Source organism: Typopeltis vanoorti, chromosome 19, assembly GCF_054136105.1.
Source record: "Typopeltis vanoorti isolate ZY-2024b chromosome 19, IOZ_Tvanoo_1.0, whole genome shotgun sequence".
NCBI classification, from domain to species: domain Eukaryota; kingdom Metazoa; phylum Arthropoda; class Arachnida; order Uropygi; family Thelyphonidae; genus Typopeltis; species Typopeltis vanoorti.
Window position 1 is genome coordinate 57,355,142 of NC_143567.1, and position 24,201 is coordinate 57,379,342.

At 34.5% G+C, this 24,201-nt stretch overlaps 1 protein-coding gene across 3 annotated transcripts in view; it reads right to left on the reverse strand.

Moving 5' to 3' along the window:
• Window positions 1-372: 372 nt before the first annotated feature.
• Window positions 373-24,201, reverse strand: part of LOC150096142 (glutathione S-transferase 3, mitochondrial-like) — a 77,246-nt gene continuing 53,417 nt past the window's right edge. For all 3 annotated transcript variants that reach the window (XM_090409134.1, XM_090409136.1, XM_090409135.1), the window contains exons 5-6: window positions 16,320-16,392; window positions 373-2,135 (exon numbers count right to left, since the gene is read on the reverse strand). In XM_090409134.1, the coding sequence (XP_090265260.1) occupies window positions 2,035-2,135; window positions 16,320-16,392 (174 nt within the window). In that variant the 3' untranslated portion in view covers window positions 373-2,034. The remainder of the gene's footprint in view (window positions 2,136-16,319; window positions 16,393-24,201) is intronic.

Sequence of the window (24,201 nt, forward strand, 5' to 3'; positions counted from 1 at the left end):
TCCTATAACTTTTGATCAACCCTACTTACTCCAGTTTTGTACTCAAGTGCACTTATGCATTATTTACAGAATAATCCACTCTTTTGCATATTACTTCCAATTTTCACATTGTTGATCCCAGTAATTATCCTCCAATTTCCACTCCTTCCCTTTCCAATAGCAAAGTATATCAAAATGAATGGGATTTAAGAATATATCCTTAGGTCAGAGTTGGCTTTTATCTAGGGGCATTATTTCAAAATTATATTAACATTTCTAATATGATGTTAGGTAGCAATTCTATACTTATGCCAGTTCTGATGCTCTGTTTAATGAGGCATTAATGTTAAGAACTGAGTAAATTATAGACATATGAGGAATTTATAAACAAAATAAAAGTATAGTAAATTTATTATCAGTGCATTGTTACAAATACAAAATACAAAAAACAATTAGCAAAATATTTAAAAGAACAGTTCATTTCTTTTATTCTTTTAATGTAAAACTTTACTTATTTCTACTACTAATTTGTACTTGGAATTAGGAAGGCTAACTGGATTATAACTATGATGCCTCAAAATTGGTGTGTGTGTGGTGGGGGGGATTAATGATTAACAAAAAAAAAAAAAAAAAAAAAAAAAAAAAAAATGCAAGGCCATGTTTTACTTATTTCTTCTAGGTTTTCTCTTATTTCAAAGGAGAACTGATCTTTTTTATGATTATGCAGGCTAACCGCCAAACAAACTCAGTTTCCATAGATAAGGAAAAAAGTTATTTATCTCATTTTTACTTGAAATTTGAAAGGCTGATAAGAATTTCTTTAAACAGTGAAATTACTCACAGATTAAACATTTTTATATATTAAGGTGTATAAAGAATTACCACCAATTTTAACAATTTTCTTTATGATGTGCATCAATCTGAACTGAAAAGGCATGTTTTCAGTTTTTCAAATGAATAATCCTGTTATTCAAACATAAATAAACCACAATAATATAACATTTGTACTAGAACAATAACAGTAAGTAATCTCTCTCTTTCTGAGTAGACCATGAACACCTACACATTATCATAATTATCAGATCCCCATGGAGTCAAGTGACTCATCATGGAAGGTCCCACTATTACACATAGTTTATCATACCATGCCTTAAATATATTCACTGTCTCCACATTCACACACTGTTTTATCTCCTTTTGATTTAAATTTATTTATAATGAAGAACTTTAATTCAGAAAGCATTGCATCATTCAAAAAATACTGATGCATCTATTACATCAATAAACTGTTCTACATATTTCCACACAATATAAATTTAATATTGTATGAAGAAAAATCATATGATTCTAAAATTAATTTTGCCATATTATCTCAATGTTCTTCAATGAAATAGAAGAACACTGAATAGAAGAGTGAAATTTCATGCTTTATCTCCATCTGATTACATAACATTCCACATATCAAAGTGAAGTACACAATATGATCAATAATTATAGATTCTTAACTTAAAATCCTACCCACAAGATTGAAAATCTGTTGTACATCCACCATGAGTGGACTAAGGGTTAGATAATTCAGAGCCCTGTTCTAGAGACCAACATTGGTATATTTTTGAGCATTTTGGCCTCATAAGTAGGGTGGTAGTGGTCTCACAGTGGACAATGAAAACTGTCCACTATGAGACCTTCTATAATCTAAAATTACATGTTATGTAATTAGCTATTCGAAATTATAAATTTCAGTGTCATTTAAATTTGCAGGAAATGTGAAAGAATTTATGCTAATTTTTGAAATATATCTGTATTACTACATATTGTGCAATTTATGTTATTGTGCAATAAGAATTCTTAACATGAACAAAAATAAAATATAATTTTGGACCACATTTGATTATAATAAAATATGTATAAAAAATGCAAAAAGATAGTATAACATAACAAGAACCCTAAGCTTTATGGTTTATTTTGCTTATTAAACTGAATGTTTCATAACTGTTTCCCTATGATTTCTAAATCATTTTATATAATTCTGATTTAACTTTTGAAAATCTTATTTCAAATATAACCAAGGAGCTTCAAGCCAAAATGTACTGAACATCCTGCAAGTGTGAAAAATCCAAAATAATGAAAGAATCCTCTCATTCTTTTCTGTGGATCTGCAAAAAGAGTTGGTAGGAGAGAAAGAAAAAGGAATAACCACAACTTATCAGTAAACAAAAGTTTTAGTAAACAGAATATCAATAAAATATTGTACAGAGGTAAATAACCTTAACTATGTTATTAATCAAGAAACATTCATCTTGCATAATATGAGTACTTGTGATGTAATATACTATGTGCTTATGTTTATACAGGCCTTCAAAATGAGTCCAACATCCTGATTTCAATTTGTATTTTAATAAGTTACTATGCCTCAGTTTTTCTATGCTGATTCCAAAAATCAGCATAGAAAAATATTGGATCAACTCATCAAGACAAAATATGAACAAATGTAATCAAATAAGGCATTTGCATATGTGGTATGTGCATGCGTATTCTTTCCACATTAATTTCCACTCACTCTTTTGGATTATGATTTTCATAATCTTGATAAACACAGTATTTGCAGAATTCTATTTATGAAACTTATTTTAATCAAATAAGCAATATTTTAATCAATAATGAATAGAGTAAACTGCAAACAGGAGAGATGATTATTCAATTTTTTTTTTTTGGAGAAAATCATCATCTTTTTGTGTTTAAATGACTGTTTTTTGCAATAGTTTTCCTTATGTGATGCATCAATTCCAATTTTAAAACACCAACATTAATCCTCTGCCTTGATGACATTCCACCATTAAATTCTATTATATTTTTAAAAGCAATTCATATTTTTTTTTTGTTTTCTTTCTTTTTTTTTTTTTTTGTTTTTTGCTGTTATTATTTATTCAAACTGTTCATCACCACATATTTTCTTTGAAGTGGCATCTTGAAAGACTTGAAACTTTGTAGCAAAGATATTTAAAACATATACCACTTGTCTTAATGTTATATATTAAATGTGTATAAGAGGGATTTATTTGGATCCATCTCTAACAGAAAATATTTTTTTGTGTCTGAAATGAACAACTATCTCTCTCTCTCTGCTTGATTTTACTATGCTAATTGCTAATTACAAGTTCTGTGGTAATTCACAGCAGAGAAGATGATTTAGGGATTTTGTATCTTCACAAATTCAAATCACTTGTTGGCAACATGCAGCTCTTTGAAATGTTTGAAAGTCAACAGATTTTAGCCTACATGTACAACACATGGACACTACAAACACTTCTCAGTTTAGTTTACCTGTGCATCATGAGCAGAGCACATGTGCTGTGAGGTGTCAAAGGTTAATCGGTGTGGCAAGTATAAAATAGTTAAAGCAGCAACAAAATAATATTCATGTGTACACAGTGTTTGTGATAGGTATATGAATATATATTATAAATCATCTGACTTTAAATAAGTGATAAGGTATTATTAACCATCTAAACAATGTGAGTCTCTCAGCATGTTTAAAGATGAAAATTATAACATATTCACCTGATGTTGAGAAACTTGTTCAAGAAGTTCAGCAGCAAAAGTCACATTAATTAATGCCTAATCGGATGTTTGTTATGCTTTTTTCAGTATTAATAAATATTTTTAAAAAATTTGTTTTAATAAAATGATTTCCCACTCAATTACATTTCTTAACCCCCCTCCCACCAGCTTTGAGCCTGCTCACTCGAAAAAGGATGCTGATCCCTGTCCTAGAAGAACACGCTGACTTACTAGCCAGGCACTTTCTACGTGACTTCTGATTTTAATGGACTGCTTCTTTAGTATCTTCCTTCTTATTTTTCTATCTTTGAAAACCTCACACACTTCACCAAATGCATTAAGGTTTTCTTGAGGTTCTGTTTTAAATCCCTTCATTTTCCTATAATAGTTATACCAATTCTACAATTCAAACCTAGGAGTTATTTTATTTTCAAAACTTTAGTACACATTTTTCTTTACACTGCAACACTCATATTTTATCCTACTTAACAGTTGGTGGTGTCATTTGGATTTATAGCCAAGGTGACCAAATTTTTATATGGTGAGTTTATTCCATCTGTTAATGTTCTTTTTCTTGTGTTCTTCTGGCCAGATTGTTTTGTGGGACGAAAAAGCAGTTTCCAGAAGGAAAAATCCCAATTCCTCTGTATGAGACCAGCTAACTCACTTTCAAATGAAAAGCCCAAATAAAGGTCCTTCAACACCCTTGAGAGGATTTGAATCCAGATCTTTCCAATCAAAGGACATCACTGATACCCACTGAGCTAGAGCTCCTATGGAAACTTATTTAAAAACATTGGATCAAATCATCAAGACAAAATATGAACAAATGTAATCAAATAAAGTATTTGCATATGTGGTGTGTGTGCATGCATGTTCTTTCCACATTAATTTATGCAGTTTTTATATGACTAGTTTATTCTTAGCTCTTTTTTTTTCTCCCAAAATTTCTAAATGTATGGAATTCATTTTCTTACTCTGATATTTAGGTTTTCACCAAAAAACCAGCTTTTCCTTGTTATTATTATTATTACTATGTCATCTGCCTATTCAGTGACTTGAAAGCCCCTCTACTTCTTTCCTGCTGAAATCTTCTGTGGTGACAATGGGCACAAAGACTGCTGAGTGAACAGCATGACCACTCTGAAACCAACAAGTTGTGGATTCAAAGTCACATTTCCATTTGAACTGGCTCCCATTCATAAAGTTTATCTTCATGTCTAGTGTCAAATACTATAGATATTTTCCTAAATAAATAATCTTATACTTATTATTCAGAACTCACCTGTTTAAGCAGTAGTATAGGAATACTTCAGCACTAAGGCAGTTGCCAAGAGCACAAGTAACAGTATACTTTAATTATCAAAATTGACACAATAAAAATAGCTACACTGTTGAGCTTAAGCTTTATTTTCTTATTTACACTGTTAAGTTTAAGCCTTAGTATCATCAATTATGCAAACATGATATTTCTGTATTTCTGTTGCTAGTAACAACTCTTTTTCACTGAAGCATCTTATACTGCTAATGAATGTATTCTATTTCAAATTGTTCCAATACCAACTGTTTGCACTGGTTTCCTGTTGAAAACAGTTGGGATTTTGTATAACCAAGCAACCATCAATCAGCAAAATTAAAACAAAGACACTGTCAAACAGAAACAAGTACTCAGAATGATGTATCCCAGAAATATTCCAAGCAGTTATACATACTCTCACTAATATATCATTCTAATATATTACATTCTAAAACAATGGGTATCTGTTGAACATGATACCACTTACAGTGACATCCACATTACCATGTTTTTACTTTTGGAATGCATAATTCACCATAATTTTCTGAGTTGCAAGAATCCCCCCCCCCAGTCAAAATGAATACAATTTAATATCACCTATTAGCAGTAAGTGTAGATTTAAGAGTGAAGAACTGAATCCACAGCATGGCATGATTTAAATTGCAAACAGAAATGGGTACTCAATATATTTTCTTTCCTTCCCACCAAATTTTATTATTATTCTGAACCTTCATGGAGTCATAAGATGCATTATATGAAGTCTGCCTTAGACAACACAAAGTCTATGATACCACTCTTTAAACACATTCACCACTCTATAAAGCAATGAATTTCATGGTTCAACCACCCTCCAAGCAAAAAAGCCACCTCATCCTCCTACTCATCACCGCCATCAACTCATCACAACTCCCAGGGATGGCCCTTGTCCCCCCCCCCCCCCACCACCTTGTTTTCTTCTTCTTCAAGTGTCATCCCCTAGGAGGAGGTTGGCAACCATGTCATGGAATCTTTTTCTTTCTTTTGCTGCTCTGGAACATTTATGGTAATTCAAGCCAGTTCAGTCCTTAATGTCTTCAAACCACATTCTCCTGGGTCTACCTCTCCCTCTTTTTCCATCCAATTTCCCTTCTAATATTAATTTCTGAATGCTTTCTTGTCTAGTTAGATGTCCAAAATATTTAAGTTTTCGCTCTTTAATTATTTTCATTAATGTTCTTTTCATTTTTGCTTTCTTTAAAACATCTTCGTTTTTCATTTTCTCTGTCCATGGTATTTTCACCATTTTTCTGATGGTTCACATTTCGAAAGCTTCTAATTTTTTCTCTGCTTCTTTATTTAGAGTCCAAGTTTCACTGTTGTAGAGAAGGCTTGACCAGATATAACATTTTATTAATCTTTTTCTTGTGTCTATATTAATGTCTCTGGATGTTAGAACAGTTTTCATATCAGTAAAAGCTTTTCTTGCTATCTCTATTCTTTTTATTTCTTTAAGGGAATTTCCTCTGTCTCCCAAATATATAAAAGACTGAACCTGTTCAATTTTCTTTTTGTTAACAGTTATGTTCAGTTTCTTATTTATTGGTTCTTTTGATATAATCATGCACTTTGTTTTCTTTAGGTTAATAATTAGTAACATGTCTAAGCTTCTGTTGTAAATTTCTGTGATTAAGTTTTGAAGATCATCTTCAGATTCAGCTATAAGAACTGTGTCATCTGCATACCTGAAGTTGCTGAAGTTCCTACCTCCGACTTTTATACCCTTCAGTTCTGAAATATTTTTAAAAACTTGCTCACTATATATATATATATATATATATATTGTACAGTAAGGGTGATAAGACACATCCTTGCCTTACTCCTTTTTTGATTTCAAAGTTGCCAGAATATGTATTCTTATATCTTATTGAGGCCATTTGATTCCAGTATATATTTGTAATTATACGTAGATCTTTTCCTTTTAACCAATTATTCTGTAGGATATGTATTAATTTCTTGTGATCTATTGAATCAAATGCTTTGGTGTAATCAATAAAACAAAGATATATGCTTTTCTGGTTATTGAGGCTTCTTTCACATAATGTTTTCAAATTGAAGATTCCTTCTCTTGTAGCTTTGTCTTTTTGAAAAACCTGATTGAGTGTTTTCTATTTCTACTGACAAAGTGCCTTTTATTCTTTCTAGGATTATTCTCAGTAGTAATTTTGTAACATGGCTTGTTAAACTTATTAGTCTATATTCTGTACATTCAAAAGCTCTTGGAATTTTGGGAATAGTGACAAAGATGGATTTCCTTAGATCATCAGGGATGTATCCTGAATCATAGATGTTATTAAAAATAACCTTCAGGTCATTAAGTGTGTTTTCATTTACTTTCTTTAACAATTCAATAGGGATCTGATCAGGACCTGGTGTTTTACCTGTTTTCATTTGACTTAGAGCATGTTCTATTTCTTCATATGTAATTGGTTCACCATCCATATTTTGTATATCTGGTGCATCTGTGCGATCAGAGTCAAACAATTCTTTCCATCTTTTTATGATATCTTGTGTCTTTAGTAGCATTTTTCCATTTTGATCTTTTATACAAGGATTATGGTTGAAATTTTTCTTTTTATTTGTCAGGGCTTGGATTGATTTATGCATTTCTTTACTATTGTGTTTCTTGTCCAGTTCCTCTATTTCTTTACATTTTTCACCTCGTTTTACTACATGAAAAATTCCCATGCCAATCCTACAAATACCTCTTAACAGTTTAAATGTCTCAATCATGTCACCCTGTCTTCCATCCACCAAACTCAGCAGTTTGCATGCCCTCTGTCTATCCTCATAACTAATAATTGTAGTGTCTAGACATCACTTTGTTATCCACCTATGTACTCTCTCCATGGCTCATTTATCCTTTTTCAAATCCCAGTGACCAGATCTGGGCACAAAGTTCTCGGCCTAACAATGAAAAAACAAAATTTATAATTTCAAAATTATTTTTATTTTTCAACATAATCTCCCTTAAGACTACAGACAACACTTTTGCTTCAGACAACTACATAAAACAAACTACTTGATAAAATGACTTGCAATTTCACATGGATGCTTATGACAGATGGACCAACTTAGAAAAAAAAAATCTTGCCAATAGTATTGCCATCTATGATCGAGGCCGAGAACTTTTCAGACCATCCTCATAGATCTGAAATTTAAAGGCCTTACATTTAGCTACATTAAACTGAAATCCTCATTCATTTGTCCATTTTCCCAACTTAGTAGAATCATCTTGAAGAGTCAAAACATCAGCACTATTACTAATAACCCTCCCAAACTTCACATCATTGCAAATATCACCCAGTGACAATATCACTGACAAAGGTTAAAAAGCAAAGGTCCAAGTACTGATCTCTGTGGAACCCCACTTGTGATTTTCCTCTTCCATGACATTGCTTCCTCCATACACAACCCTTTGATATCAGACAGTCAATTACCAATCCACTTCACAACTGTGATATCTAATCCCAACTTTGATATCAACTTATCATTTAACACCCTATCAAATGCCTTTCTGAAATCCAAAAAAATGGCAGTATGCTTTTCTCTCATTCACTGCTCTTATCACTTTATTATAAAAACAAGCAAATTACTGAAACAAGAACATCCTTTAACAAATCCATGCTGACTTTCACAGATATTACTCTGATCTCCCCAATTTTATGTATGATTCTTTACTAATTTCTCCCAAACCTTAACAACCACAGAAGAAATACAAACTACAAACCCACTAAGCTAGGCTTTCATTAAACAGCCAGGTCAATGGAGGTGTCAGTTCCTTACCATTTCTCAAAACACAGTGAAAGTGAAATTCCATCCAGTCCCACTGCCTTACTGACCTCCAGCGTGCTTAGTATTATGAAACACATTCTCCTCATGCACTGCTAAGTTCATTATTTCCATTCCTCCAAGAATAAAACCTTCTTTTTCAGGATGAATTACCCCAGTAAACTGAGCATTAAACAGTTTCACTATATTCTGCACAAATGATATAGATGGACAAGGAGGTCCATCAATCATTTATCCTCATACTGGCCACATAATGAAAGAATTCCTTAGGAATCTCCTTGGACCACAGAGTTAATCTTTTCTCATATTACATTTTTGTCTCTCTTATGTGCATCATAGTCGAATGTGAAAGGCATTATCATTAATTAGGAATAGCAGAGCATGCACAAAGTTCCATAAGAGGTTAAGGTAAGGGAGGATATTTTTACTGCTTCTTAAAAAAAAAACAGCTGAAGCAGCTTGCAGACACACAGGTATCAAAAAATATGATGGTGTGAAAAGGCATGGACTATATTTTCTGATTTGAAAAAAGATATAAAGTTGCGCACATTCAAATTTGAAATTAAATTTTCACATTATTTAAATTAAGGGGATATTAAATCCCACATTGTTTTAAAACCGAATAAGAAACTCAAAGATTGGAATCAGAGTTTCTTCCCGAATATAGTAAACTATAAAGTATCGGCGACCACTAGCGCGAGCTAATGCAAGTGACCCTAGTACGTAGTACAATACCGGACAACTCGTAGCAAAGGAGGTGAAGTTCTGATCGCTATTCTTAGGTATTTCCCATAATGTAAAAACACATTTCCTAGGAAATGTATGCTGTTATTACATTATGGTGGAAGGTCACTACCCGGACCAGTTTCAGCCTTTTTTGAGGCTTCATCAGTGAGTAGCTAGACCAATTAATACCAAGGTGTATAGCGAAAAGAACTTATATACTCTGCTATACGAGTTTCCAAACAGGTGCAACTGTTAAGTGACTTAAATATAAAGAGCTAATAAGCTTCATTTCGGCGATATAAACATTATTTAAATTAAGGGGATATTAAATCCCACATTGTTTTAAAACCGAATAAGAAACTCAACCTCAACTTCACCTCCTTTGCGACGAGTTGTCCGGTATTGTACTACATACTAGGGTCACTTGCATTAGCTCACGCTAGTGGTCGCCGATACTTTATAGTTTACTATATTCAGCAAGAAACTCTCTGATTTCAATCTTTGAGTTTCTTATTCGGTTTTAAAACAATGCGAGATTTAATATCCCCTTAATTTAAATAATGTTTATATCGCTGAAATGAAGCTTATTAGCTCTTTATATTTAAGTAACTTAATGGTTGCACCTGTTTGGAAACTCGTATAGCAGAATATATAAGTTCTTTTCGCTATACGCCTTGGTATTAATTGGTCTAGCTATTCACTGATGAAGCCTCAAAAAAAGGCTGAAACCGGTCTGGGTAGTGACCTTCCACCATAATGTAATAACAGCATACATTTCCTAGGAAATGTGTTTTTACATTATGGGAAATACCTAAGAATAGCAATCAGAACTTCACCTCCTTTGCTACGAGTTGTCCAGTATTGTACTACGTACTAGGGTCACTTGCATTAGCTCACGCTGGTGGTCGCCGATACTTTATAGTTTACTATATTTGGCAAGAAACTCTCTGATTCCAATCTTTGAGTTTCTTATTCGGTTTTAAAATGATGTGGGATTTAATATCCCCTTAATTTAAATAATGTTTATATTGCCGAAATAAAGCTTATTAGCTCTTTATATTTAAGTAAATTTTCAGATTTTTTAAAATCAAGAATATTTATAGCTGTGTTTATTATCAACATAGATATTTTCTTGAATAAAGGAAACACAACACAAGAATTTTATACATATTCTTTATTAGAATGCCCTCTGTATAGTATTATCATTTAAACAGCAACATAAACATTCAAATCATTTTATAAAGTGAAGGGATGTGGGAGCTTTTTTCACTGTCCCTAATTGTGAAATTCACTCACTATAAACCCTCCTCCCCATATATTTGTAGGATATCTGTATCCCTAAAATTTAAAATATACAAATGAACTAAAGTTAGAAGTAAATAATAAGGTATTAATTTGTAAAGTAGTTAGTTAAACGTTTGCTTCATTTTGCATGTTGCAAGAAAGACGATTTGAGATGCTATTTTTACCTTTGGCTACTGAAGTCTAGCTTAGATGCGAAATAAATTTATTAAAAGCAGTTATTAGAGCTTCCGTGTGATTTTTTGAGTTGTCAAAAGTTTTGTAATGTTGATCCTGTTTGTCTGTAGACAAACATTATTTACGATATGTTATCAATAGTGAGAGAAGCAAAAGTCACTGCTATATTATTAGAAGTGATTAAATGAGCTTACCTCAAGTGTTACAAGATTGTGAAATAAAGATCAATTCTGATTTCTGGCTGTTTAATTAAGAAATTATAACTGAGTAAACTTTTCTTCACTGAGAAGAAAGAGCTTTGTCATTTCAAGTTCAATGCTGCCAAGCAGTAATGGTGGCACACAATGGTGAACTTGAGTAGAAGTTTCTTAGTTGCATTTCTGAGTTCATTCTTTTTGCATAGAAGCAAAAAGACTGCTATTGCAAGTTGCTAAGCATTCAGCTGTTCTGGGAGCAGGAAAGGACACAACAGGAGAAAACTGTGGAATTTCTGAGTCTTCAATATATGAAGACAGAACAGAAATTAGAAGAAAAGTTAGAAATGAAGATTGAGAAAGGATATATAAAGAGATGGGTGTGAAATTTATTGTAATTATTAATCCACATTTAATTGAGATGAAACTGAAAGGAAATTTATTGTTTGCTTGTGCATATAGAAATGGGTCCAGTAAAGTTGTTTTATTTAGGATTCTCAGTCTGATAGGCGATTTCTAACTGTTGATATGTTTTAGTTATTTCTTCAGAAGCTTTCGTATGTTCATTATAATTTTATTATAGGTGTAGTCAGCAGTGAATGGAAAGAAGCTGAAGAAGATGTATTCAAAGTTGAAATGAAAGTCTTGGCAAAATCTTTTAATCAGTATTATTTGACGACATAAGTGTTTTCATAATTTTTACTCATATATTTTTGTCTATTGTATTTATTTGTATAGTTTTATTTGAATATAAACTACTCCACTATATGTGCACTATAGCAAACACCACTATAACAAATTACAGTAGATACCCAGCCTAAGTCCCAAAAAACCAATGATATTTTAAGCTCACTATTTCAAATAGTAGAAGCACAGACCTTCACAGTGAATTTTTTCACAAATGACATCACAAAACAAAGCTCTCACAAGTGATCCTGTGGGAAATACTGTGCGAGACATTTGAATTTCAATATAGATTTCAGCATAAAATTTATTCACATTCGTATTAAAACTAGAAAATAAAAGATAGAAGCAAAACTGTAGCTGAGGTATGTAAAACAGAGAAAACTACATAATGACGATAGAACACAAAGAATTAGCAGGAATAACACAAGCACAAAACGACAACATCAAAAAATACAAATGCAAACAATAGAAGTTTAAGAAAGAACTAAATGAGTATAAAATTATAAAAATGAAAATCCAGAATTAATGTTAAAATTTGAAATACAGGTATCCCTTGATATATGCTGTTAATTAATCTCGATGGACATCACATATATCAAAACCGCATTATTCAATGTTAAGAATTAATGGGAATAATTATAATGAATCCAGCAAAATATAAAAATTTAAACATCATTTATTTTATTTATACATATTTGTTACATAAAAACTTATCTAAATATTTATTTTTTATAAAAAAACTTATCTAAAGTAAATTGAACAGTAGTAGCTTTTTTTTTCTCCTCCATGATTTTGCAATAACAACCAATTTGTTTATCTAAACTGTGACTAATGCTCATGCTTCTTTCTACATTTGGATCTATCTCTAGTATAAGTTCTTTTGCCTTCTCAATTGTCCTAAACAATTCTTCAAATTTTCTGATAGTGATTTCTTTAGATACATCTTCCATTTCTTCACTTTCCTTTTCTTCTTCCTCTTTGTATGCCTGTTGATGTTCGATTCCAAGAAGATCTTTGTTACTTAGGTCTTTTGAATGTGATTCCAATAATTCCCGAATATTTTTGGAATCGACATTCTCAAAGCCAAGAGCACTTCCAATCAAAACAATATTATTGATAACTTCGTTGACAAGATTAATAGACCTACCAAAATTATTTGCAGACTCAGACAAAATATTCTTCCAGACTGCTCTCATACAGTTGGCTGTCACTTATTCCCAAGACTCATGAATGTTTATAACTGATTGTTTAATATAGTATTTTTTTATCGTATTTTTCCAAAATTCCTCTAGAGTGATTGGATTGTCTCCAGTTGTAGCTTGAATTGCCTTGAAATGGCGAAAGTTCTTCTAATATAGTAAGCCTTGAATGCAGAAATGACTCCCTGGTCCATAGGCTGTATCAAAGATGTCGTATTCAGTGGTAAAAATACAACCTGCACATTACTATTTAAATCATTAAGTGAGGTGGGATGTCCAGGGGCATTATCCAATACTAAAAGAACTTTGAAAGCTAAATTATTTTCATTGCAGTATTTTTCAACTGCCAGACAAAAATGCGAAGTGAACAATTCTTCAAACAACTGTTTGGTAAACCATGCCTTTTTATTTGATTCTCATATTACTGGAAGGAATTGTTTGTTACAGCCTTTAAAAGCCCTTGGGTTGATAAATTATCATTGGCTTTAATTTAAAATCACCTTTGGCATTACTTCCAACTAAAAGTGTTAAGCAATCTTTGGATGTTATGTTTTATAACCAGGTGTGGTTCGTTCTTTTCTTGCTAAAAATATTTTTGTTGGCATTTTCTTCCAAAACAGGACAGTTTCGTCTGCATTGGATATTTGACGATCGTCGTACCTATTTTCTTCGATTATTTTCTTTAATTCAGCTGGATATCTAGATACAACATCTTTATCAGCACTTGCTGCTTCGCCTGTTAATTTTACATTTTTAATTCCGGATTGAGATTTGAAATTTTCTAACCAGCTTTGCTTGCAGAAAATGTTGCAGTTATCAAAACTTTTAATAATGTCAATTTTAGTATCCAAAGTAATAAGTTTTCGGTTATTACTCTTTTTCGAGGCCATGGTTATGAAGGGTAATGCTTTATTTAATTTGAAAATTACGTGACATGCGGATAGGCCGTAAGCATACACTGTAATACATACACATATACGACTGTACGTGCCATGCTCTGTTGATAAATTGAAGCACTGAGACCGAGAGTGAGCTACTAACATTGGAGCACGACTCATACCACGTGATCTGATTGGTTTCATTGACCAAGTCTAACGCTTTGCTTATTTTCAAACTTTTTGGGCTGCACTAATCAAATCTGATACCGCATATACCAAGTTTATGGTCACAATAATTTTTTGTGCACTAATCAAAGCCACATATATCAAGGGATACCTGTATTATTATTACATGACACCTCAAAGGAGTCCAAAGACTCATCGAGGGAGGGTCACCTACTCTACAATTCTCCATCTCCACTGCGTCATCTACACCAATGCCATCTACTGCTCATTGCCACCACCACTAGTATTTTCACAGACAATCATAAATATCTGTGCAGGATTCGAACCCACAGTCCTTTGGCTGGTAAGCAGATACACTAACCACTTGACCAACAAGGCTGGCGTATCCTCCACCTGAAATCTTCAGAGTGATCTGCATATGTAAAGTCTGTACCATTAAATTCAAAAATAGCCTGAAAATTTCAATAATCATTCAACTTTATAACTGGCCAATAATTACAAAGAAAATAAGGACACAATAGACATTAAGTCTCTGTTTGATTAGAAAGCTAACTTGTTCATACTAGCTGTGCCAATCACTCCCCCCCTCTTGTTAGGCTGACTAACCTAGACCAGCTGTTAATCACTTGTATCTACCTTTTCTTTATAGTTGGCAGTGACTAATTACAGTTTTTAACTGCTGAAGTTTATGAGCTGTTTTTTTTATTTTAATGGTACAGACTGCATGTATTTAGTTTGCGATGAAGATTTGAGGTAAGCGAAATCAATATAAGTTAATATTACGTTTCAAAAATTTAAATGTTCATTCTGGATTTTCATTTTGATAATTTCAGAATTTCTTCTAGTCCTCTTCTTTGTTACATGTTTAAGTTAAGGGGATAATAAATCCCATATTATTTTACAGCCTGGTATGAAACTCGGAGATCGAAATCTAAGAGTTTCATGCCAAAGAACTATCGTCAAGTCCAAGCGTAAGTCATCACTTGGGTAGTACAACACTATGGCAACTCGTGTCAAAGGTGGAGCAAACTCCATCACTATCCTTAATATTTTCTCATAATGTAAACTGCAGCTCCTAGGAGATGTATTATTGTTTTACATTATGAGGAGAGGTCACTACCCAGACTGGTTTCGACCTTTATTGAGATCTCATCAGTGAGTAGGTAGACCTGAAATGCCAAGGTTTAAGTGAACTGAACTTACATATACCCTACTAACGAATTGCCAGACCGGTGTACCCATATATTATTATTACTATGATAAAGAGAAAATATTAAGAATAATGACGGAGCTTGCTCCACCTTTGACACGAGTTGCCATAGTGTTGTACTACCCAAGTGATGACTTACACTTGGACTCGCCGATAGTTCTTCGGCATGAAACTCTTAGATTTCTATCTCTGAGTTTCATATCCGGCTGTAAAATAATATGGGATTTATTATCCCCTTAACTTAATTTATATCACCGGAAAAATAGCCTCTTGGCTCTTTATTGTTGTACATGTTTCTTAATACTGTTTATTCATTTCTTCTAGTTCTCTTTTCTTTTTTGTTACATGTTTCCTATTACTGTTTGCATTTGTATTTTTTAAATGTTGTCCTGTATGCTTTATGTATGGTTAGTTGTTGTTTGGGAATGGGGTTAGTCTTACCCCCCCCCCCCCCAATTTCACTACATCAACCTTGTATTATAACAGTTAAATGTGCCATAATCTGTAGTTACAACATTGCCAATGTGTTGTAATTGCAGTAGATTATCTTTCTGAATGCCCTAAATCGATGTTTCCCAAACTTTCCCAATATAGAACGACTAGTGAACTCCCTCTCAGGGATTTGAGAAAAGTATACACATACACAAATAATTCTAAAGGTATTTTTTAAACATCTGTTATAATAAATTATGAATCCAAAAAAATTATTATTAAATACATTTTTAGTTATATGAATCAAGTATTTGTAGAGTAGAAATAAAATGTATGAAATTTAAAAATTTTCCTAGTACAAAAAATTTAGTGAGACAAATGAAATTTAAAAATTTAGCAAAAAGTTCTCATTGTGTAGTTCAAACTATTTGAACATAAAAAATAGTAATGCAAATAGTTTGAACCATGTTGTGCTTTCAATCAGACACAGCTCTAACAAAGGTCAGTTGATACATGCTAAGAGAAACATTTCTTTAATTTTTTTTTTTTTTATTATTGCAAAATTATTTTTATATACCTCTCAGGGTATGCATACCACACTTTGGGAAATTGTTCTAAATATACACATAACACAATAACATTTTAAAATAAAGTGATTCTTACCTCCGGTTGAATATCCAACAGCATAGGCAATTCTCCCCAACAAATATACCACACCAGCTACTGCTGAAATTTTCTAAAAATTTATAGACAATAATCACCTAAGTAAAAACAATTTATCCACAACAAATTATATCAAGCACCTTTTTTTTTTTCTCTTCTAGAATTATTATATCACTCAAAAATCTGTTTTGTGTGTGTGTGCACGCACGTGCAGTGAAAGGACACCAACATCACCTACTTCCAAGTCAACTGGCAGGCTTGGATTTAGGTAAATTCCTTTATGTTTCAAATTCAAATATAAATCATTCCTTCTTAAATATTGAGTTATAGGAAAAGAATGCCACAAATTATTATAGGAAAAGAATGCCACAAATTATTACAGTGCAAGTATTGGAAAACAGCATTACTAGGATTAGATTTTTAAAAACACAAAATCAAAAGACTTAATAGGTATGGGACAAGAAAAAGAGATAGTTTATACTTAAATTATATTCTTATTTTCATCCTTGATCCTTTATCCAAGCATAAGCAATGAGCTAACTCCCATACAGGCTATTATTATTATTCAGGCCTTCATAGAGTTAAAAGACTCATCGTGGGAGGTCCTTTCTAAGAAACACAAGTCTATCAAGACTCATCGAGGGAGGTCCCTCCTAGGAAACACAGTCTATCATACCACTCCATAAATGCATTGACAGTTCTTGCTCTCACCACTCCATCAGGCAATGCATTCCATGGTTCAACCACCCTCCATTCAAAGAAACCACTCCTCACCCTCTTTCTCAGTTTCCTTTCGTAACTTCCAGGGATGGCCCCTTGTCATTACTCCTTCCTGCTGAGCGAAAGAACTCCCCAGTGTTAACCCTGTAACCACCTCTCAACAGTTTAAAAGTCTCAATCATATCACCCCTCCTTCTTCTATCCACCAAACTCTACAGTTCACACTCCCTCAGCTGATCCTCATAACTAACATTGCACAGTCCCAACACCATCTTTGTTATCTGCCTTTGTACCCTTTCCACAGTTAATTTATCCCCTCAAATCCTGGGGACCAGATCTGAGAACAATAGTCTAAGTATGGTCTGATCAGAGTCTTATACAACAGAATGATAACCATTTTATCTCTGCAGGTCAGTGTCCTTCTCATTATTGCAGCAGAATGATAACCATTTTATCTCTGCTGGTCAGATCATTATTGCAGAAATCCTCTGCATTATCTTCACAACCTTTGCAATATGTTCCACTAAATTTCAGGTTTCTATCAATCATCAAACCCAGATCTCTTGTCTCTCCTACTTCCTCCAGTTTAACTCCTCCCATGGAGTATGTAGCGTCCCATCAATGTGTCCCAAACCTCAAGACCTTACATTTTGCTGCATTAAACTGACAGCCCCATTCATTTGCCCATCTATCTAGCTTATTCAAATCCTCTTGCAGGGCTACCACATCTGCACTATTACTAATAGCCCTTCCCAGCTTCGCATCATCTGCAAACAACTGAATATCCCCTTGCAATCCACAGACAATGTCATTGATATAAAGGTTAAACAATATAGGTCCCAGTACTGAGCCCTGTGGAACCCCACTCGTAATCTTCTGCCTCTTTGATATTGCTCCACCATACACAATTCTCTCATACCTATCAGACAGCCAATACTGAATCCAGTTGACCAATCTGACATCCAGATCCATGTGCTGCAACTTGAATATCAGCTTATCATGTGGCACCCTGTTAAATGCCTTTACTAACTCTAGGAAAATGGCAGTATATGCCTTTCCCTCGCCTAATGCTCTTGTAACTTTATCATAAAAGGCTAGCATATTGCTAAAACAAGAGTGCCCCTTCACAAATCCATGTTTGACTCTCACTGATAACATTACCATCATCTGCCCAATGCTGTATATGGTCCCTCACTACTTTCTCCAAGATCTTACTAACTACTGATGACACACAAACTGGCCTATAATTAGACACTTCCAGTCTGCTACCGCCCTTATGCAATGCCACTATCTTTCCTTCCTTCCATTCCATGGGCACCTTTCCCGCAGCCAGACTTTCATCGAAAAGCCAGGTCAAGGGCACGGTCAGTTCCTTAGCACATTCGCTCAAAACTTGTGGTGAAATACCATCCAGTCACACAGCTTGCTTTACTAACATCCAGAGTATCCAGTATGTGGAGCACACTCTCCTCCTGCACCTCTAAACCTGCTCTATCCCTCTAGTATTCAAATTAACTCCTCCAGGATGAAATACTCCAATAAAGAGTTCGTTGAACAATTCCACTATGTCCTCTGCATCAGTTCCCATCTTTATCCCGCAATGCCATTCTTCTACAGTCATTTCTCCTCCTGCTGGTCACATAGCTAAAAAATTCCCTAGGATTTTCCTTGGATCTAAGGGCCAATCTTTTCTCATATTCCAGTTTTGCCTTCCTTACCATACTAGTCATTCATCTGGCCTGTGTCTTATATTCTTCATGCATCTTCTCTTCACCTGTCTCTTTATATCTCTTCCACAGCCCCTTTTTCACATGTAGCTCCCGTTTAATATTGTTTGTCATCCACTTTACTCCAAATTGTGTCCTCTTCTTCACTCGTGGAATACAGCTTACCATTGCTGCTAACAAATATTCCTTCACCATTTCCCAAGCACTAATGATATCCCATTTCTCCAATTCCTCCCTCCACAAAACTTCGAAAGTTGATGTCTAAGACTATTATAATCACCTGCTTTATAATTCCACATACGTTCCCATCACTTTGATACTCCTGCATGTCTATTCATTTTCCAAGTCAAAATCATATGGTCACTCTCTCCAACTGGTGGGAGAGATGTCATCTCAGTTATTATCAACTCTTCTGATGCTATAACTGAATCCAAAACTCTTGAACCTCTTGTTCCCTCTGTTACATGTTGCCTAAGACATTTGTCCCTCAAGAATTCTAGAAATTCCATTCCCTTATTGATACATGCATCTTCATTTCTCCAATCTATACTGCTGTAGTTAAATCTCCCATAACAATCATTCTTCTTGCACTTGCCATGCTCAACTGTCTCAACATTTCCTGGTCCCCACCCTCTGTGCTCCTTGGTGTGTAGTACAACACCCCACTAAATATCCTGTCTTGCCCACCTCCACCTCACACCATATGCTTTCAAAATCATTAGTGTCATAGCCTTCCAATATAGGTATTCACTTATCATAAGCAGTACTGCACCACCACGCTTTCCCTTCCTATCCTGCCAAAAAATGCTGTACCCAGCAACTTCTAATCCTTTATTGTATCCTGTTCTGTCAACCAAGTCTCTGTGATCCCAATAATCTTTGGCCAGGCTGATGCTATCAGTGCCACCAATTCCTCTCCCTTATTCCGAATACTCCTGGCATTGGTATAAAAGCATAAAAATGCCATCGTTTCTATACCCAGCATTATCCCCTCTAGGCTCAACGTTACCTGATGTCGTCCCCCTTCTCACAAGTACCCATCCCTGCTACCACCCACGCTGGGACACACTGACTCGTTCAGAACAGCAATCTATCCAGATGCCTACATCCTTCCTCATTCAAATGCAGGCAGCCTCTCGCATACAATTCCTCTCTGCTCTCAAACACACTCCAAGCATCCACATATTCGAATCCTCTCTTCTGACACATTCTCGCTATTATGCCATTCAATATCACTGCTCTTCTGCTCAGCTCGACATTATCATACCTAGGCAACAACACACACACACACACACACACACACACACACACACACACACACACACACACACACACACACACACACACAGTCTTTCCTCTCTGTGTCTTCTTTCATACAGCCTCAAGCAAGAATCTCATATCTCTCACTGCCCTATTTACACCACCACTCAAGTCATTTGTTCCCATCATCACAATCATCCACCCTTTCACCTCTCTTAATTGCCAGAGCCACACTTTCTATCGTTCCGCCCGGCAAACACTCCTCACGCATCCTATCTTGAACACCACGAATCGAGTCCCCTACATTACACCTCTTACTACCATATTCCTCGATTGCTCACATGCATCCCTCACTCGTAACAGTTTCTTTCTGTGCTCCCCTACTTACCTGACACCACTCTATCTCTAGTCCCTGTGCTCCCTTGCATTCCTCTCATTCCTTCTCTCCTGCTGTTTCCATTCTTTCCTCTTCTATCATTCCTATATCTGACACTCATTCCCTCTCGTCCACTTATCCTATTCTCACCTCTTCTATCATTCATACAACTCTCTTTCTCTCATTCCCTCTTTCTACAGTTCCCATTCTCTCCTCTTCTATCACTCTCATAACTCTCTCTCAATCCCTCTCCTCTACTATTGTTCCTATTCTCTCCTCTTCTCTCATTCCCATAACGCTCTCTCTCTCTCACTCTTCCTCTGATTCGCCTTGCATTCGTCTCTTCCATTCTCTTAATTTCATCTTTCAAACTTCTCATTTCATTCCTCAGACATTCCACTTGCTCTTTCAGTTCATCTACCTCTCTCTGTAAGTCAGCCATTCTTGTTTGCCATTCATCCTCCCAATTGAGACTATCTCCTAAAACTTCATAATCATTCAATCTTTCCATACTCTCAACTCCTATTATTTTATTCATACTTCTCTCGTCCTCTATCATACCCGTCATCTCTCTACGTGGAGAATCTCCCATCTCTTACTCAAGTTATGGTCATTTTTAATTACCAAGTTCCTCCCATTGCCTGCATTTTGCACATATACGTTTTCCGCCTTCTTTCTCCTGCCACATATACAATCGCCTGGAAATATCTTCAGGACTGGGGTAAGGTAGTACAACGAGTGGTGCTACGAGTTGCCCGGTGTTGTACTACCTTACTCCAGTCCTGAAGATATTTTCAGGCGCAAACTTTGTTAGCTCACACTTGGATAAAGAATTAAACAAATTTATTATAGTCTAACAAAATGAAAAATAAACTTTCAACATCTTTCTCTAAATCCAGAGCAATTTAATAAAAATGGTGGCGCACCTTTTGGCAACTCCCATAGGTAAAGATGACCTCGCCATTGTGTAAAATTTTGGTGTGCCTTAATAAAGTCTTACTTATTCTTCTTCTTCTTTGTTCTCTAAAATTTTTGTCTAGATATGCTTGTACTTAACGAATTTATCTCTAACACTTTATTTACCCTTTTAATTTAAATATTCTCTCTGGGCTGTTATTCACTCTTAAGAACAATGATAGTGGATATAAGACAAAGGAATTGCTAATGGTCAACACCAATTCCTTTGTTCCAATACTGGATCCGATTCCTTTTTGGAATTCAGGGAAAATTTCTATTATCCTGCACCACCCTGAATCCTAGATTAAAAGAGTGCAGAACCAGAACACAGTTTAGCATACTAACTTATTTCGCTATAACTTATTTATGCAGTCATAGCCTCCCTATTTAACTTATCTCCCGTTGTGGTCTGAATTTTATGAGAAAGTGCAATAGAGGAGAAAATCAGGCAAGGCACCAGTTAAATTTAAAAAGCAAAACATTTAATTACAATTGAAGCATCTTACACTTTATAAATATACACTAATAAAACATCTACAATTTCTAAGGAATGAGCATTAATTATTTAACCTCTCTATCATAACTTGCAAAACAAAGAACTTCATATATAGTTTACAACTTCTACTTGATAGATCAAACATACTCTTCTATACTCTTCAATACTAAGGATATTCGCTGACTGAATCTCTAATTTAGCTCCACATGCTCTTACAATAATTCTTTCACTAAAATTTCATAACCACTCTATTATAAAGAGAATATTATCTCTAGAGTCCTTCCTATAATTACAAACTTTCTTCTTATACACAATTACTTATTAACACATAAAACTGTACATTACCAACTGCTGGGGAACTGTTTGGCCACTTCACATATTACCACTGGACAATCACTTTCAATTCCCAGTTCATTCTGCTTTTTCTGAGGCAGTCTTCAAGGGTCTGAGCTGTACTTATCTCTGCTGCCGAAAGTAGGTATATGTTGTTCACTGGTCAACTGGCACAACATCGTAATGATATCTCCAGAAATATCGGAGATTTCCTTCCGCTGGGCTGATCGCTGACCGGTAAACTTTCAGGAATTTCATGGCATGGTTCCTCGGTCTTTATTTCGAATCCGTGTCGAAAAGCGAGGGACGAGAAGGAGCAACGAGGAGGTTCCAACACACCAGAGCATGAGTCCAAGAGCATAAGAGTAAGCGCGCCTTTTTTTTGGGCACTGTAACGACTTTTTAAATCTCACGCTACCGATTCCTTCTCCCCTTTTTCCATGTCACCCTACGTCACCCAGTACTTGGCACCACACATGGAAATCTAGTGTACTCTTCTGAGTGTGTGTGTTGGGGGGGGGGACTACATGCTTACCTAAAGGGTGCATGTGTACATGTAGCACGTGTTTAGATTCCGGCCACTTTTACTTAATCGGATTATCTTTTCTCCCAGCAATTTGTAAGTACTTACACAAAAACAGCAAGGTTTAAACATTAAACAATTTACAATATTTTACCTTATAACATAAAGTAGTAAAAAAATATCCTCAATTTAGTAATACTTTGGTAAGCCCTATATATCAATATGTGAATCAAAGATGTAAACCCATGTTAATTCCGTAGGAAACGTTAATTTAATTTTAGTTTCATTCAGAACTTAACAATTGCTTCTGCCTGGTATCTCCACTTCTGGGCCTGGCTCCCACTGAAGAGACCTCAATAGAGGTCAAAACTAGTCTGGGTAGTGGCCCTTCCCTTAATGTATAACATTATACATAACCGCAAGGAGATGTGTTTTGCATTATGGGAGATACTAAGATAGGAGTAATGTTAGCTTGGTCCACCTTTGTTACGATTTGCTCGATGTTGTGCTACCTTACCCGAGTCCTGAAGATATTTTTAGGCACAAACTTTGTTTGCTCACACTTGGATAAAGGATTAAACTAAATTTATGATAATTATTATTATTATGTGACACCTCCAGGGAGTCCAAAGACTCATCGAGGGAGAGTGTGCCAACAGCATCGAATGATTGATTTCCTTCCAACTACTAACTGCGCTCAAACTTGCTTAACTTTTTGCGTGAGCCATTAGTAGCAGAGGCTCTACCAATCCACCAAATGATGTTAAGAATGGTCTGGAGGAAAACAATTATGTGCAGGCAGTGATGCTAAGTTAGATTGGATAAGGGACATTTATGATAGATCCAGTAGGCTGACTTGAACAGGCCAATTCTATGGAAAAATATTAATACGTGCCGGTTTAACGTTGTTGCTAAATGCAAGATTATACATTTTGGGTCGAAGACATTGCACTTACGTAATAAATTATTTTTAGTTGGTTTAACAGAGGCAATGTTTCACTGAATTATCACTACTGCTATTACTTCATGTAAGCAAGACTTTCATAATTTTCTTTCATGCTTTAAGCATCTTACAATATTTGAATAGAAACAGTCTGTTCATTTTTTTGTGTCTACAATTAGTCTTTTTTTGTAATTATCAAAGAATGAGCCACATAGCCTCATATAGTCTTTTTTGTATTTGGTCTCCAGTCTCTTGCTAATTTAACAATTCATTTTGAATAAATTCTATTACTATCATTATTAAATTCTGATCTCGTTTTTTTTATCAATGCATTTATGGGTTATAACCCATAAATCTTTTCATTTTTTATTCTATTAAAATTTCATTTTATTAAATATTTTTATTAGTTTTTCATTTTGCATGAAGTGTATCTGTTGTATACTTTTGATGTTTCTATTCTTGTTTCACATGTGTAAATTAATACTGGTTGGACTACGAATTTATATTCTTACTTTTATTTCTTTTATCAGATCATCACCATCATTAT